The sequence below is a fragment of the Bos taurus genome, chromosome X (assembly GCF_002263795.3).
Source record: "Bos taurus isolate L1 Dominette 01449 registration number 42190680 breed Hereford chromosome X, ARS-UCD2.0, whole genome shotgun sequence".
Lineage (NCBI taxonomy): Eukaryota > Metazoa > Chordata > Mammalia > Artiodactyla > Bovidae > Bos > Bos taurus.
This window is the reverse complement of record NC_037357.1, coordinates 63,530,175-63,548,874: the sequence shown is the minus strand read 5'-3', so window position 1 is coordinate 63,548,874 and position 18,700 is coordinate 63,530,175. Positions and strand designations below refer to the sequence as shown.

Below are 18,700 nucleotides of genomic sequence, written 5' to 3'. Positions count from 1 at the left end.
CATACGTGTGTGGATTTATCTCTGAGCTTTCTCTTTGGTTCCATTGATCTATATTTCTGTCTTTGTGCCGGTACCATACTGTATTGATGACTGTGGCTTTATAGTAGAGCCTGAAGTCAGGCAGGTTGATTCCTCCAGTTCCATTCTCCTTTCTCAAGATTGTTTTGGCTTTTCGAGGTTTTTTGTATTTCCATACAAATTGTGAAATTATTTGTTGTAGCTCTGTGAAAAATACCACTGGTAGCTTAATAGGGATTGCATTGAATCTATAGATTGCTTTGGGTAGTATACTCATTTTCACTATATTGATTCTTCCGATCCATGAACATGGTATATTTCTCCATCTATTAGTGTCCTCTTTGATTTCTTTCACCAGTGTTTTATAGGTTTCTATATATAGGTCTTCAGTTTCTTTAGGTAGATATATTCCTAAGTATTTTATTCTTTTCATTGCAATGGTGAATGGAATTGTTTCCTTAATTTCTCTTTCTATTTTCTCATTATTAGTGTATAGGAATGCGTGGGATTTCTGTATGTTGATTTTATATCCTGCAACTTTACTGTATTCTTTGATTAGCTCTAGTAATTTTCTGGTGGAGTCTTTAGGGTTTTCTATGTAGAGGATCATGTCATCTGCAAACAATGAGAGTTTTACTTCTTTTCCAATTTGGATTCCTTTTATTTCTTTTTCTGCTCTGATTGCTGTGGCCCAAACTTCCAAAACTATGTTAAATAGTAGTGGTGAAAGTGGGCACCCTTGTCTTGTTCCTGACTTTAGGGGAAATGCTTTCAATTTTTCACCATTGAGGATAATGCTTGCTGTGGGTTTGTCATATACAGCTTTTATTATGTTGAGGTATGTTCCTTCTATTCCTGCTTTCTGGAGAGTTTTTTTTTTTTTTTTTTTTTTATCATAAATAGATGTTGAATTTTGTCAAAGGCTTTCTCTGCATCTATTGAGATAATCATATGGCTTTCATTTTTCAATTTGTTAATGTGATTTATTACATTGATTGATTTGCGGGTATTGAAGAATCCTCGCATCCCTGGGATAAATCCCACTTGATCATGGTGTATGATCTTTTTAATGTGTTGTTGGATTCTGATTGCTAGAATTTTGTTAAGGATTTTTGCATCTATGTTCATCAGTGATATTGGCCTATAGTTTTCTTTTTTTGTGGCATCTTTGTCAGGTTTTGGTATTAGGGTGATGGTGGCCTCATAGAATGCATTTCGAAGTTTACCGTCCTCTGCAATTTTCTGGAAGAGTTTGAGTAGGATAGGTGTTAGCTCTTCTCTAAATTTCTGGTAGAATTCAGCTGTGAAGCCGTCTGGACCTGGGCTTTTGATTGCTGGAAGATTTCTGATTATGGTTTCAATTTCCATGCTTGTGATGGGTCTGTTAAGATTTTCTCTTTCTTCCTGGTTCAGTTTTGGAAAGTTGTTACTTTTCTATGAATTTATCCATTTCTTCTAAGTTGTCCATCTTATTGGCATATAATTGCTGATGGTAGTCTCTTTTGATCCTTTGTATTTCTGTGTTGTCTGTTGTGATCTCTCCATTTTCATTTCTAATTTTATTGATTTGATTTTTCTCCCTTTGTTTCTTGATGAGTCTTGCTAATGGTTTGTCAATTTTATTTATCCTTTCAAAGAACCAGCTTTTGGCTTTGTTGATTTTTGCTATGGTCCCTTTTGTTTCTTTTGCATTTATTTCTGCCCTAGTTTTCATATAATCTTTTCTAATAAAGAGGCTATTTACCCAAAACCTCATTGTCTGGTATGCAATTAACTGAAAACTTTCCTTAATTACTCAGTTCAGTTCAGTCGCTCAGTTGTGTCTGATTCTTTGCTACCCCATGGACTGTAGCACACCAGGCTTCGCTGTCCATCACCAACTCCTGGAGCTTGCTTAGACTCATGTCCATTGAGTCGGTGATGCCATCCAACCATCTCATCCTCTGTCGTCCCCTTCTCCTCCCACCTTCAGTTTTCCCAGCATTGGGGTCTTTTCCAATGAGTCAGTTCTTCACATCAGGTGGCCAAAGTATTGGAGTTTCAGCATCAGTCCTTCCAATGAATATTCAGGACCGATTTCCTTTAGGATGGACTGGTTGTATCTCCTTGCAGTCCAAGGGACTCTTAAGAGTCTTCTCCAACACCGCAGTTCAAAAGCATCAGTTCTTGGCACTCAGCTTTCTTTATAGTCCAACTCTCACATCCATACATGACTACTGGAAAAAACCATAGCTACCTTAACTTTTAAGACAATTAAATAAGTTTTAAAAATACATAAGTTTAAAATGAATTTTAAAAATAATTACACAATTATTAAGTCATGTGTAATGAACTTTTCATTGCAGAAGGTAATTAGAAGTATGTATTTAACAAAAATTTCTAATCATGAAACAATAGGATTGTCATTTCATCCTCAATAGAGACCTTCTTTATTTGGTTCATGGGGCTCTCATTTCAAATCATTATTTGTGGCATCATTTATTTCTGTTGATTCTTTTACTTACCTCAATACGTAATATGAAGTAAAGTATTAAAATGAAAAGCAGAGCAGAAATGAGAAGAAATTATTAGCAGAAAGGCAACATGAGAGCAGTACTATGTACTAGATTTGCTAGTAGGCTTAGTAAGTTTATGGGACTTCCCTTGTAGTTCAGACAGTACAGAATCTGCCTACAATGTAGGAGGCCCAGGTTGGATCCCTGGGTCCAGAAAATCCCCTGGAGAAGGGCGTGGCTACCCACTCCAGTATTCTTGCTTCAAGAATTCTGTGGACAGAGGAGTCTGGTGGACTACAGTCCATGGAGTTGCAAAGAGTTGGACATGACTGAGTGACTAACACTTCTACATTTATAGAATAATTTGTTAATTTTTATTGGTTTCTAAATCACCAGATGAAGGAGCCATTGCCTCCTGCTGCCCCCTCCCTTGAAATAAAAGAAGCTGTTTCCTGTCACTCAGCTGCCTACCACTTTTTTTTGAGTCCTTCCAAAGAATGGCTCAGGTTTGCATATTCTACAAATAGCTCTGAGCTTTAGTTAACCAGAGGATTCAATTATCTTGAATGGACCAACAAAATCTACCTGTTCTCCTAATTCTTAAGGCACTTAGCCAGAGTAGTCATATTTTATATTTTCTATCCCTTTTTGTGTGTGCCATATTTTATATTTTCTATCCCTTTGTGTCTATGTGCCATGTATGTTATGTTGTTATACATATACTAAACACTAGATTAATACTGACTGATTCTTGCTATGAGAGAGATTTATGTAATAAAATGTTCCTACCCAAGACCAAATTGTGGTCTATATGACTGCAGAGATAACTCCATGTTGAATTTCTTATTTCTATGAAAACAATACCTAGCTAGGCTAAGTCACATTTACATATGCAATTTCTTAAAGAAGGGACAACTATGTAGTAGTAATCTAGATTTTTAAAAACAGCTTTTCTGATATTTAATTCACAAGACATAAAACTTATTCTTTTAAAGTATAATGTACAGTGGTTTTTAGTATATTCACAAAGTTGTATAATAGCCACAGTTACCAAATTCCAGAATAGTTACATCACCCCAAAAAGAAACTTCATATCCATTAAGTAGTTACATCTCATTCGCCCCTCCCTCCAGCACCTGACAACCACTAATTGATTTTCTGTCTCTATGAATTTGCCTATTTCAATATCTCACGTAAATGAAATCATGCAATATGTGGGCTTCTTTCACTTAGCATAAGGTTTTCAAGGTTCATTCATGTTCTAGCATATATCAGTATTTCATTCTTTCTTATGGCTGGATAATATTCCATTTTATGAATGTATCATAGTTTTTTTTTTTTCATTCATCAGTTGATGGACATATGGAAGTAATCTAGATTTAAAAATCTTTGTCATAAAATTCAGGATAAAAATTAAAATATTCTATTGATTTTATTTCAGTTAATCCTCCTCAGGATTTTCAAATAGTGGACCCTGGATATTTAGGTTATCTCTATTTGCAGTGGCAACCTCCAGTGTCTCTGGATAATTTTAACAAATGCACTGTAGAATATGAGTTAAAATATCGAAATGTTGATAGTGAAAGCTGGAGGGTAAGTAAAGCATGCACTTAAGATACTAGAGTGCTTATTAGTTTTCTTGTGATTCCTGATGTCAGTGTCTGCTCTTATTTCTGTATCTCAATAGCTATTATTAAGATATAAGTTGCATGCCTGCTGTTGTCTCCTGTGTATCCTGCAATATCTGTTCTCACCCCACCCACTATTAAGACTACCACTGGAAGTACAGGAAAGGAAAGCCTGATCTCATGAAATATGGACTCATAGAGTACTTATACATATTACCATATTTCAGAGTTACTTAAATCCTGTGTATGGATCTTACTTATGCTACTGGATGATGTCAGCTTTTTCTCTGTAGGAATTAATCCTTATTTATCTTTGTACTCACCCTACAGAACACAGCATGGTTCTTTGCATATATTGTAGTAAGTGCTCAGTGAAAGTTTATTGAATCATTAACTATTTACATAGTCAACAAGCATTTCTTTCAAAGATTTTGATTGTACAAGGAATTCTGTTATCTTCTTAATTCAGCTAGGTAGTTTCAAAGAACAATTAAAATCAAACAGTCATTGAGTAACTTTTTTTCCAAAAGTTTTCCAAAACTTTTTTGCCAGCTACTTCACTAGCTAGGTATCAGGAATAAAAAGATAAATGATATATGGTTTTAGTCCTTCAGATAGTCGCACTTTGTCTGGCTTCCTCCAGTTACCACCAAGATTGTACATGATTTCATGTGATTTTTGAAAGGTGATAAATTGTCATGTAATAGGCATATGGTACATGAAAATTATCCCTTGATTTCAAGTTGGTTATAGCTCAAGTTCTTGCCACAGAGCCTTTTTTGTCTTCCAGAATTTATTTTAAATGAGGTGTTAAGATCTCATCAAATGACATAATATGCAGAAGGTGAACTCTGCCAAAAATATATCTGGGACACTTTATCGGATAATCATCTGGAATTTCTTAGCTATTGAGGACTCCCCAGAGTATTAATGACTTTTTAGTCTTATTAATGTGGCTCATGATACCATTATTGTTTCTAAGCTTGACTCTGTCTCATCTTTTTATCAAACAGACGATCATCACTAAGAATCTACTTTACAAAGATGGATTTGATCTTAACAAAGGTGTTGAAGCAAAGATACACACACTTCTGCCAAGGCAATGCACAAATGGATCAGAAGTTCAAAGTTCATGGTCAGAAGCTACTTATTGGATATCATCACAAGGTTAAAACAAAGCTCTCTTGTCATAATACTGTTAGAAAAATCTATGGGAAGTAAGTTCCTTAACACTTATACAGCAGATTATATGTACAGTTGAGAATGTGGCACAAAATAGAATCCTTCTGAGAAGTGGGTGACTGGTGTTTTGAATTCTTTAAATCAGAAAACATATGTGGCAAAACCTACATCTTATTTCATGCATGCATGCTCAGTCATGTGCAACTCTTTGTGGCCCCATAGACTATAGCCCTTATTAGGTTAATATAGATCCCAGTTTGGGGCTCATATCAGTGAATATACATGCAACTATGCAGCTGCTCAGAGCATCCTAGAATTATTAATTTGGCACTTCTGCATATGCTTACACTAGTACCAATAAATGAGCCCTCAAAAGTTTTTGATTTTGCATGTTCCACTTGAAGTGAAGTGATTTCCAACAACTTCCTTTGGGGGTTTTCCTGATTATGTTGATTGCTAAATGAAGTGGAGAGGTCAAAGGAAATGAAATAAAATTGCTTAGTGATTTCCCAAGTGATTCATTATCATGTCTTTCAAGCATTCACAGTTTATTCATTTCTTAGGAAATCTGGACACTAAAATTCAGGATATGGATTGTGTATATTACAACTGGCAATATTTACTCTGCTCTTGGAAACCTGGCATGGGTGCCCATTTGGATAGCAATTACAGGTTATACTACTGGTAAGTATTTTTATAATAAGAATTCCATATCCAGAAGATATCTATCAAAATTAATCCACAGTATGAGTAACTGTATTTTCGTTAGGGCTTCCCAGGTAGCTCAGATGGTAAAGAATCTACCTGAAATGCAAGGGACCTGGGTTCAATCCCTGAATTGGGAAGATCCCCTGGAGAAGGGAATGGCAACCCACTCCAGTATTCCTGCCCGGAGAATTCCATGGACAGAGAAGCCTGGAGGGCTACAGTCCTTGGGGTCGCAAAGAGTCTGACAGGACTGAGCGACTAGCACATATATACATACCAATTCAAACTTTAAAAAATACAAACAAGGCAAACAAAACAGATACTTGGGCCTCTAGATGGGCTTCCCTGATAGCTCAGCTAATAAAAAATCCGCCTGCAATGTGGAGACCCGGGTTCGATCCCTGGGTTGGGAAGATCCCCTGGAGAAGGGAATGGCTACCCACTTCAGTATTCTGGCCTGGAGAAGTCCATGGACTGTATAGTCCATGCAGTCACAAAGAGTTGAACACAACTGAGCGAATTTCATTTTCATTAAACTGAATTCATTATACTTTTTCAGAGTTGGATTTATGATGAAGTTTATTTACAGTTGTTTAGGGTTCTCAATGGGAATAAGTAGGTTTAGGCTGTAGCTACTAGAAGGCACTCTATGGGTGATATAAGGAATGCAATCATTGTTTCTGTACTGAGTTAAATTTTGCATCTTCTAGATAGATGGAATTATAACCTAAATAGTTTTGACATATTTCATATTCTTGCTTTTTAAAAAACCATGTAGCTATTAAAACCTGATCCTTTTTCTGACTTCCATGACTTTGTTAACTCTCACTAAGTGTTTAAAGTGTTGTCACTGCTTTTAATATACCATTTAGGTTTGTTGTAGCTTTTCTTCCAAGAAGCAAGCATCTTTTAATTTCATGGCCACTTTGCCAACAATCATATAGTCAAAGCTATGGTTTTTCCAGTAGTCATTTACAGATGTGAGAGTTGGACCATGAAGAAGGCTAAGCACCAAAGAATTGACACTTTCAAACTGTGGTGCTGGAGAAGACTCTTGAGAGTCCCTTGAACAGCCAGGAATATCAAACCAGTCAATCCTAAAGGAAATCAACTCTGAATATTCATTGGAAGGATTGATGCAGAAGCTGAAGCCCCAATAATTTAGCTACCTGATATGAAGAGCCCAACTTGTTGGAAAAGACTCTGATTCTGGGAAAGGTTGAGTACAGGAGGAGAAGGGGGCAACAGAGGATGAGTTAGTTGGATGGCATCATTGACTCAATGGACAGGAGTTTGAACAAATTCTGGGAAATAGTAAAGGGCAGGGAAACCTTGCAGCCCATGGGTTTACAAAGAGTCGGATATGACTTAGCAAAATATTTGGCATAAAGTGAATTCAATGGAGTCCAGATATTTGTACCAGTACCATATCAGCTGCTAGGCTCATATTTTGGCTGCAAGGAGATCCAACCAGTCCATTCTGAAGGAGATCAGCCCTGGGATTTCTTTGGAAGGAATGATGCTAAAGCTGAAACTCTAGTACTTTGGCCACCTCATGCAAAGGGAAAAGACTCTGATGCTGGGAGGGATTGGGGGCAAGAGGAGAAGGGAACGACAGAGGATGATATGGCTGGATGGCATCACTGACTCGATGGATGTGAGTCTGAGTGAACTCCGGGAGTTGGTGATGGACAGGGAGGCCTGGCGTACTGGGATTCATGGGGTTGCAAAGAGTCGGACACGACTGAGTGACTGAACTGGCTGGCTTTTATGAGATTTATCCCTATGTGTATTATGTTCTCAGAGGATTTTCATTCATTTTATTAAACATAACAATATTTTATGTCTGCTTTTATTTTTTAAATGTTTTAATTAAATTTTCTCTTTCATTTTTATATTTTATTTACTTTGAAATTTGATTTTTATTTTATATTAGAATATAGTTGATTTACAATGTTTTTAGTTTCAAGTGTACAGCAAAGTGATTCAGTTATACATATACATATATCTATTCTTTTTCAGTTTCTTTTCCCACATAGGTTATTAGAGAATATTGAGTAGTTTCCTGTGCTATACAGTAGGTCCTTATTGATTACCTATTTTGTATATAATAGTGTGTATATTTTAATCCAAGCTCCTAATTTACCCCACCACCACCTTTCCCCTTTAGTAACCATGTTTGTTTTTGAAGTCTATGAGACTGTTTCTGTTTTGTAAATAAGTTCGTTTGTGTCATTTTGTATATTTAAATATAAGTGATATCATGTGATATTTTTATTTCTCTTTCTGATTTACTTCATTTGTATGATAATATCTAGCTCCATTCATGTTGCTGCAGATAGCATGATCTCATTTATTTTTATGGCTAAGTAGTATTCCATTTTGTATATGTACCACATCTACTTTATCCATTCATCTATCAATGGACATTTAGATTGCTTCCATGCCTTGGCTACTGTAAACAGTGCCACTATGAATACTGAGATGCATGTATCTTTCCTAGTTAGTTTTCTCCAGCTATATGCCCAGGAGTGGGATTGCTGGATCATATAGTAGTTTTATTTTTAGTTTTTTTAAGGAACCTCCGTACTGTTCTTTATAGTGGTTATACCAATTTATATTCCCACCAACAGTGTAGGAGGGCTCCTTTTACTTCACACCTGCTCCAGCATTATTTTTCTTTCTTTTTTTCCCACTGAAGTGAGATTGACTTACAGTGTTGCTCCAATCTCTGCTGTACAGCAAAATGACTCAGTTATATACATATATACATTCTTTTCCATTGTGGTTTATCACAGGATATTGAATATAGTTCCCTGTACTATACATTAAGAGCTTGCTGTTTATCCATTCTAAATGTAATAGTTAGCATCTACCAACCCCATTTCCAGCATTGATTGTTTGTAGACTTGTTGATGAAGGCCATTCTGACTGGTGTGAGGTGACACCTCATTGTAGTTTTGATTTGCATTTCTCTAATAATTACTGATGTTGAACATCTTTTCCTGTGCTTCTTGGCCACCTTGTAAATCTTCTTTTAAATCTGCTTTCTTCTAGTAAATTCTTCAGTACTGTATTTCAAAAAGCAGTACCATTCAGGATTATCAATATAAATCCCATGTTTTCCTAATAGGAATCTTATTCTTTGATTCACAATCCTATTGGTGAATCAACATAACCTAAATATATGAGTAAGAATTATTGCCTTATATCTGAAATTTTATATAGATTCCCACCAGACTGTAAGCTCTGTAAAATAATGGGCTGTGTCTACTTTCCTTACTATTGTACCCCTAGCACTTTTCATGGGATCTGGCACATAGTTGGTATTCAGTAAATGTTGTATGTTATTAAATTATTTTTTATTTATCTGGTATTTTAAAATAATTGAAAACTGAGCAACATACAACTAGAAGATATTGATAAACACAATTCTTACCACACTTCTTTTTATAGGTATGAGGGCTTGGACCATGTGTTAGAGTGTATTGATTACATCCAGGCTAAAGGAAAAAATATTGGATGCAGGTTTCCCTACTTGGAGTCATCAGACTATAAAGATTTCTACATCTGTGTTAATGGATCATCAGAATCCCAGTTAATCAGACCCAGCTATTTCATTTTTCAGCTTCAAAATATAGGTGAGGTAAACAACTTCAAAATGTTTCTAGTTTAGACCATTTACAACCGACCATATGGAAGAGAAGAGGTAGATAAATAGATATCTACTGGAATGCAAAGCCAGAAAACTGGAGGCCAACAGAGTACAAGGAAGAACTAATTAAATATAAAAGTATGGAAGATAAGGAATTGAATGAGTATAAAGCATAGTTTTCATTTAGAATTCATAATTTGTTTCCCAGCTTCAGAGTTTGTCTTCTAGAAAGTATTTTTGTCTAGTGTTAATAATGGAATAATTATGGAATCACTCATTCCCAATGCTCAAAAGGCCCTGGGAATAGGTTGGATATTGTCTGAGTCTGTGTTCTCATTTCTAACAGTTATAAGAATGACAGGTTCTAGAGCCAGCCATAAATTTTGAATTTATTACATTCTAGCTATATGACTTTGGGTGAGTTACTCTTAATATGTTTCAATTTCCTTATCAGTAAAATGAAGATAATAGAGGACCACCTCATAGATTTATTGTGAGATATGAATAAGTTTATGATGGACCATTCCTGGTTTACTTCCTGACACATCATAAGCTCTAAATAAGAATTAGCTATTAATAAAAATAAAAATACTAGTAGTAATTTGTTGTGGTAGTTGTTTCTAATGCCATAAAATGGAAAAATGACTGTAATGATTTGGATCTTCTAGCTTTTCTCTTTACATATTTGTCAATATGTGGCTTAACAAAAAATCAGTTTCCCAAATAACCAAGTTTCTTCAACTGATCTTGGTTAGCAAGTGGCTTTGATTTTAATTCACATTGGGGCTTCCCTTATAGCTCAGTCAGTAAAGGATCTGCCTGCAGTGCAGGAGACCTGGGTTCGATCCCTGGGTTGGGAAGATCCCCTGGAGAAGGAAATGGCAACCCACTCCAGTATCCTTGCATGGAAATCTCATGGACAGAGGAGCCTGGTGGGCTGCAGTCCATGGGGTCTCAAAGAGTCAGACACAATTAAGCAACTAACGCTTATTTACTTACTTATAGAGAATAGTCTTGAACCACCTGATTTACCCTGGAGGCTTCAGTTAATAGGTGCCCCTAGCTTTTGATAAAGGCTACTGCTAAACTTCAATAACTTTCATGTTGAAACTGTTTCCTTTTGTTTTCAGTTAAACCTTTGCCACCAGACTACCTTAGTCTTACTATGAAGAATTCAGAAGTCAACCTGAAATGGAGCATTCCCAGAGGACCTATTCCAGCAAAATGTCTCATTTATGAAATTGAGTTCACAGAAGATGATACTGCCTGGGTGGTATGGAAATTTCATTTATTTGGGAAAATCATAAACACAGCCTTTTAAATAAAATAGTAAACATGAGAACCAAAGTCAGTTGCTATTCACATGAGGATGGAACATGACATGCACCTTAGTTTAACTTCCAGAAAATCAAACAATCTTGTGGACAACAGAAAGATGCTTGCAGTCTGAAAGTATAATCAGCTAATTATACCAACTTTAAAGCTACATAGGTCCTTAGAGATAATCTAGTCACTTGTTTCCAAATTGTTATATATTAATTTTATTCATTGGTTTCCAGCTTAGGGAGTGGTGGAAACAAGTGATGAAGACAAGTGGTGGAGACAATTGATTAGACTAGTTCTAATCAATTCACTTCACGTACAGATGAAAAAAACTGATTTATTCTACTTGAAAAGATAGATTTACAAGTCCCAAGGAAGTGAATTGACTTACAATAAAATTATGTACCTAGAACTAGAATCCAGATCTTATTCCCAGTCTACTTTAATTTACATTACATTATGCTAGCTCCCAAGAAAAGTTATAACAAATGAAAAGCTGTTGTTTTGGATGAGAAACACTCTTTGGCTCTTTTAAATGAAAAACTGAAGTAATCATGAAGTGATTTTCTTTTTTTCTTTTGAGAACATCCAGCTGTGTGTATTCTCATATCGGAAGGGGTGGTTTCATGTCAGGCCCTGAGCACTGTTATACTGGTCTTATGATTAAACAAAATAAGAATAAGGGAAAAAAGAAGCTTTGTGTGTATGAACTTTACAGTATCCATAGAAACAACCTTCGATGATGACTCTTTTTGCTAACTCAGTATATGTAGCATTTTCTAATTTATGGAATCTGGACAATTTGAAACTAATCCAAAATGGGAGTCATAAGCACCAAAACTACCTAGGAATTTTGCCCTGTCATATATTCCCTTTACTACCAGTAATCCATTATCACTACAGGAAAAATTTTAAGTATAAATAAGGAAGAAAGAATGAAAAGTAAAACACCATACAGCGATGGCCACTGTTAGGATTTTGGTATATACCTTTCTAGGCATTTGATGCATTTATTTCATGTAACAAAATTCACTTTATAAAAATGACAAATCAAATGGAGTATGGCTAGCTGCAGTTAGATCAAATAATGACATCTTATTTTTTTCTTGGCTTTCAGACTACCACAATTGAAAATGAAATATACATCACAAGAACATCAAATGAAAGTCTCCAATTATGCTTTTTAGTAAGAAGCAAAATGAATATTTATTGTGCAGATGATGGAATATGGAGTGAGTGGAGTGATGAACAGTGCTGGAAAGGTATGGGATAAAAGAACAGTAGAGTATTTCTAGCACTGTTTGAGGAAGAAGATGCCTTATTGGATGTCATAGGTCACTACAATTTAGTGACACAGGTTATCAATATCATAGGGTCAACCTTTCTTCACCATTTTTTTTAATTGAAGTATAGTTTCTTGAGATATAAGTTACAAGTGTACAATATAGTGATTCACAATTTAAAAGGCTTTACTCCATTTAAAGTTATTATAAAATATTGGCTATATTACTTATTTTTATAGATGTCTATAATATTAATTGAGCTGTATCTTTTCCACACTGCAAGGTTTAATAAATTCTGTTTGATTCTTTCTACTTTCATTTGACAAGCTAATTTTACCTGTTTTGCTTTGATTTTGCTAGTGGATTACCTTCCAATGGTAGTCTTAGCTCCAAAATTTGGTGGTGCTATTCTTGAGTTTCTTATATACTTACCAGATGTTAACCAAATCTGTATTAGTACCAACTGGAGTTGCAGTAGTACATTTACTCTGAAGTTTTACATACAAGCATATATGTATTTTATTAGACCCTTGGGTATATTATGTATCTTCTTTATATGGTTTTGAAAAATTATATGCTCATTATTCAAGATTTTTAAAGTCTATGCCTCTTCCCCATTGAAATTCAAATGAATCCATTTAAATGTTAGAAAGAGGGAACAATCATAAAATATGTTGATATAGTTATTGAAGAAAATATATTTTAAAAAGAACAGTAACTAAACTATTTGCTCTTTGCTAGCAAAATTAATTTTCTCTCAGTGAATTTTGTAATTATGAAAGTCCAAATGCTCTTGCTGCTGCTAAGTCTCTTCAGTCGTGTCCGACTCTGTTCAACCCCATAGACGGCGGCCCACCAGGCTCCCCCGTCCCTGGGATTCTCCAGGCAAGAACACTGGAGTGCGTTGCCATTTCCTTCTCCAAAGCATGAAAGTGAAAAGTGAAAGTGAAAGTGAATTAGCTCAGTCGTGTCCGACTCTTAGCGACCCCATGGACTGCAGCCTATCAGGCTCCTCCGTCCATGGGATTTTCCAGGCAAGAGTACTGGAGTGGGGTGCCATTGCCTTCTCCAAATGCTCTTGCAGATAGTCTATAAACAAAAGATAAATTAGCAAGCACTTCAACTGAACATAGATTTATAGGAAATCTAATGTTCTGTTTTAGCTAGTTTAAGTTGTTGTAGTTCAGAGTCTTGTTATAGTTCAGTTATCAACATTCTTGCTTTTCTATCAGAAGAGAGAATGTGCTAGTTCTTTTGTGGGGAAGACTATTTTAATCAATATTTTCCTATGCTTTTGATTTTCAAGAGAACAGAAATCTTAAACAAGACACTTGTTTTCGAGTGTCTGGTACCATGCCTAATGAACATTTTTCTGAATAATATGTTATCACTAGTAAAATATACATTCTGTTTACTTCCAACACTGATTTAAAGTGACTTATGGTAAAAGATATATTTCAATTAAATATGTTTGGGATTGACATGTACACACTATATTTAAAATGAATAACCAATAAGGACCTATTATATAGCACAGGGATCTCTGCTGAATACTCTGTAATAACCTAAATGGGAAAAGAATTTGAAAAAGAATATATATATATATATATGTAACTGAATTGTTTTGCTGTACACCTGAAGCTAATACAACATTGTTAACCAATAATATGGCAACATAAAATAAAGAATTAAAAAAAGAAAATAAACTTTCATGGAAGACAAAAATAGCAATATAAACAACATTGAGAAAGTGGCAAAATATTATTGTGCTTCACGGTATACTAGCTTTATCAATATAAATGTTAGTAATTATTTTAAATGGAAGGAAATCAGCTCAGCCTTGTTCTTTCTTGAAGGCATATAAACACATATACAGATACAAACATATAATGGCATTTTTATTGATCATTCATCTCCTTTTATGTTGTTCCATTATAATAGAATCTGTTTTTGTTATCTTGCTATTAGTATACTGATATCATTCTCTTTCATATATCAGATATTTGTTAAGCACCTACTACGTGTCAGAGTTTTTCAGGTACTGGAGGTACAGTGGTAAAAAAAAAAAAAATCTTTGTTCTCATTGAATTTATATTTTATTCCCAAGTTAAGTAGAGATAGACATAAGCAAAGAAGCCAAATATATCTTATAATCACTAAGGGCTATGGAGGAAAAACAGGCAGAGAGAGAGAAAGAACTCAATTAACTAAAGATACATGGAATCAGAAAGAACACTTACTTGTACTATGTTTATTTATTTTTTTTTCATTTTTGTCACTAATATAAAAAATCTGAGACTCTGGAACTGACACTGTGCCCTGAATTATATCTTGTTTCGATTCCTGGGTCGGGAAGATCCGCTAGAGAAGGGATAGGCTACCCACTCCAGTATTCTTGGGCTTCCCTTGTGGCTCAGCTGGTAAAGAATCCGTCTGCAATGCAGAAGACCTGGTTTGGGAAGATCCCCTGGAGAAGGGAAGGCTACCCACTCCAGTATTCTGCCCTGGAGAATTCCATGTATAGTCTATGGGACCACAAAGAGTCAGACAGGACTGAGTGACTTTCACTTTCATTAGTCAATGAGTGTTTAAAGAAGACATGGTGAATTTTTAGCCACATTCTCAAAATAACATCCTTTTATATATTTTACATATAATCTTTTTTAAAGTTGGAGTATAATTGATTTATGTTGTTTTTTTGTTTGTTTTTGTTTTTTAAACTTTTTGTATGTAATCTTAACCATGTTTTTGATGACAGATTTCTTTTGCCCTGATGGCTATCTCTTGGTAGAATCTTAATAAGTTTTAGATTAGAAACAAAGACTTTTGAGATGCATGTGGTCTTATTTCTTTTGCACATTTCTTATTGGATGTTTTAAGTTATAGAAAAATAGCACAGTAATCTTTTGAAAATGACTATCTTATTCAGGATTTACTCTGAAACTTCACAAAAGAAGCCTATTTCTTGCTGTTAATTTTGCATGCCAGAAGCTCATATCATTAGTCATTTCTCTGGATTATATCCTTGCAATTCTTAACTGGGCCTATGAATTTGGTAATTTTCTAATAGAAAATAAGATCCTAAATGAATAAGACACCAAGAAAAAGTGGGGCTGGAGATAGTTTTGAGTATAGGTATAGGCCTAAGATTCAAAATGTTCCATAGTATTTCAAAAATGTGGGAGATACTGGTTTTGGAAGGATAAACCTTGTATACATTTTCAATTTGTCTAGTGATTGCTCATTTCTTGCTATGCAGTGAAAGTGTCAGTTACTCAGTTGTGTCCAACTCTTTGTGACCCCATGGACTGTAGCCCACCAGGCTCCTCTGTCCATAGAATTCTTTAGGCAAGAATACTGAAGTGGGTTGCCATTTCCTTCTCCAGAGGATCTTCCCAACCCAGGTATCAAACATGGCTCTCCCTCATTGCAGGCAGACACTTTACCAACTGAGCCACCAGGGAAGCCCTTGCTATGCAGAAGAACCATTAAAATTTCATCCCTAAAAAAAAAAAAAAAAAAGGAATGATAAGAAAAAGCTCATTTCTTTAGTCTCCAGAATGTGAGACAATTTCAAAAACATGACTTTTAAAGACTAGCTCCATTATTTGCACTGAGACTTATTGAAGACCAACTTTCACTCACTACTGCATTGTATGATATAAACATTTGACTTATTGCGAGTTAAGAGATACATATGGTGTGTTTATCTAATCCCTCTGTTAATATTTTACCACTGTGTTTTTGTAAAAAATTCACAAGAACAAATTTGAAACAAAATCATGTAAGAAAATATGAATGGGGGGAGGAAATTCCCTGGTGGTCTAATGGCTAAGACACTGTGCTTTCAATGCAGGGGGACCTAGGTTCTAACTCTGGTCAGGTAGCTAGATCCCACATGCCTCAACTTAGAGTTTTAATGCCGAAACTAAAGATCTTGTATGCCGCAACTAAGATCCGGCACAGCCAAATAAATAAATAAATATTTTTAAAAGAAAATAGAATGGGGCTTTAGGTAGTTATTTCTCTAAGCAAAATGAAGAGCTGTCACAATCCAGTAAAGTAGTTGTTCTATAAAAAAAAAGTGCACGAATTAAAGGAATGCCATACTCAAACATCACACTGGGAGATATGGCAGAAGTTGCCAAGTTTAACTCAGTTCTTCTCCATTTACAAGTTTATTTATAAAATAATTCCATTTTCAAAATAATTGTACACATCTAACCCTTTCCCTTTTTTTTTTGTGATTTTAATCCTAGGTGACATATGGAAGGAAATCTTACTATTTTTCTTGGTACCGTTTGTTCTTGTCTCATTATTTGTTTTGATAGTTACTTGTACACTTTTATATAAGCAAAGAAATTTATTGAAAATGGTAAGTTGTATAGCATTACCATGTTTAGTCTGAGGTAATAGATAAAAAAATATTTTGCTTTAGAACTGATGAACCTACATTTTATAACCACCTGTACACTGTGAATGTACAATGATGTTGTGTAGACTATGATGATGTCTTAAGAATGAACAGTAATTTAAAAAATTAACCCTAAAAAGCTACATTTTGGGGTGAACTTGCTTTTGATGATGTATAAGAATAATGCTTTAGAACATGAAACGCTACCTTTAGATTAAGGAAAACATGAGAATTACAGGAGAAAAGCAGGATGGGGAAAAGGAAAGACTGACTTAAAATGTACACAGCTTGATATATATTACTAGTGTGCCACAGGTGAAAGATCGCAAAAATTTTAAAAATCTTGGTGCATAACCTCCGAGAGCTCACACTCCAGTTCTGCTAGCTGTACAGTAGAATCTATACAAAAACATAACCTGCATTATGAGCTGATTATAACCTGCATTATGAGCTGATTTTAGCTATTTGAGTTATACAGATAATGCTATAGGTTGACCACTGTATCTTTGGTGAGCTTTAAGAAGGAAATGTGATTAGAGGAAAAATACCATAATGCCAAGTCTTTTAAAGATAAAAGAAATGTGAATGTACATGAAATGTTTTGCTTTATTCCCTGCTGAATGCTTTTTTTCTATTTCTCTGAGTTATTAATCTAAGTCAAATAGTTTGTGTTATTAATGACTGTTAATAATGGAGCTCTTTCTTAATTTCAGGTTTTTCATACTGAAAAAAGAAGCCCTTTCTAATCAAGATTCACTCTGTTGACTCAATAAATCCCAGTCGTATGGCCAAATGTTAGATATGAGTCTTATCAAACTGAATTTTTTCCTAAATGTTGAATAAATTTTATTTTGACAACATTGTTGTCTTTAAATAGGTGTTTGATTATTAAAATCCTCAATTAGTAGGGAATTTTATGGATTCTATTAACAGATTTTTTTTTCTTATTAAGACACAAAGTTCAGAGACTTCCTTGGCAGTCAAGTGGTTATGACTCTGCTCTTCCACTGCAGGGTTCTAAATTCCACTGGTCAGGGAACTAAGATCCCTCACGCTGGGTGGTGAGGTCAAAAACAAAAACAAAGTTCAACCAATTAAATTTAAGATCTAATTACCTTTATTAGGTGATTCATGAATCAGACTGCATCCTACCTAGCAACTAGAAGGGTACTCTGAGGGGTTGTACAAAACAGAAGATTTTTATAGGAAGAAGGATAGGGCAAGGAAGCTATTAGCAAAAGAAAAAAGGATTGTTTTTAGGCCAACACATCTTTTTTGAGGGGGGAAGGGAAAGCAAGGGGTTTTAGCAGGCAGATTGCCTCTTCTTCTCTGAGGGGATATAGAGAGCCCATGTAGCAGGTGACCTCATTGGTGCTGACCAGAAAATTCCAGACTGGTTGATTAAGATTACATTTCTGGTGAAGGTCAAAACTGCAATTAGGTTAGTTGTTTAATCTACATTTGCTATCATGGGCTTTAGCACAAGTTGTGCCATTTTGGGCCTGTGGTTTTCTCTTTAACATTTCCTCAATCCAAGATGAGAGTGCTACATATAGAAAAATCTAGGGATGGGTCAGAATATAATCTGTGATGTATTTGTAAAACAATGTGATTTTGAGAATGGCACTGAGTCATAGAGATATTGTCAAATATGGAATATGAGATCCTAATTTTTTTATTAATTGCACTTGGAATGAAAGTATTCACCATGAATGAGGTTGTTTGGCTTTAAAATAAGATGTGGAGAGGATTAATAAGAAGCAAGAAATTTTAAATACATTCATAGTCTAAATGTGTGCTTCCCATTTCATGAAAAGGTGGGAAGCATGCAGTGCTTCAGGTCAGTTCAGTTCAGGCACTCAGTCATGTCTTACTGTGACCCTAGGGAAGGCAGCATGCCAGGCTTCCCTGTCCATCAGCAACTCCCTGAGCTTGATCAGACTCATGTCCATTGAGTTGGTGATGCCATACAATCATTTCCTCCTCTGTGATCC

General features: G+C 35.1%; 1 protein-coding gene across 7 annotated transcripts in view; it reads left to right on the top strand.

The window, feature by feature from the left end:
- The window catches only part of IL13RA2 (interleukin 13 receptor subunit alpha 2), an 83,247-nt gene extending 65,681 nt beyond the window's left edge, over positions 1–17,566 (top strand). For 5 of the 7 annotated variants that reach the window (NM_001102296.1, XM_024988248.2, XM_059883542.1 and 2 more), the window contains 8 exon segments: positions 3,955–4,106; positions 5,155–5,308; positions 5,887–6,007; positions 9,488–9,672; positions 10,817–10,959; positions 12,127–12,271; positions 16,552–16,667; positions 17,420–17,566. In NM_001102296.1, the coding sequence (NP_001095766.1) occupies positions 3,955–4,106; positions 5,155–5,308; positions 5,887–6,007; positions 9,488–9,672; positions 10,817–10,959; positions 12,127–12,271; positions 16,552–16,667; positions 17,420–17,452 (1,049 nt within the window). In that variant the 3' untranslated portion in view covers positions 17,453–17,566. 7 annotated transcript variants of the gene reach the window in all.
- The last annotated feature ends 1,134 nt before the right edge of the window (positions 17,567–18,700 follow it).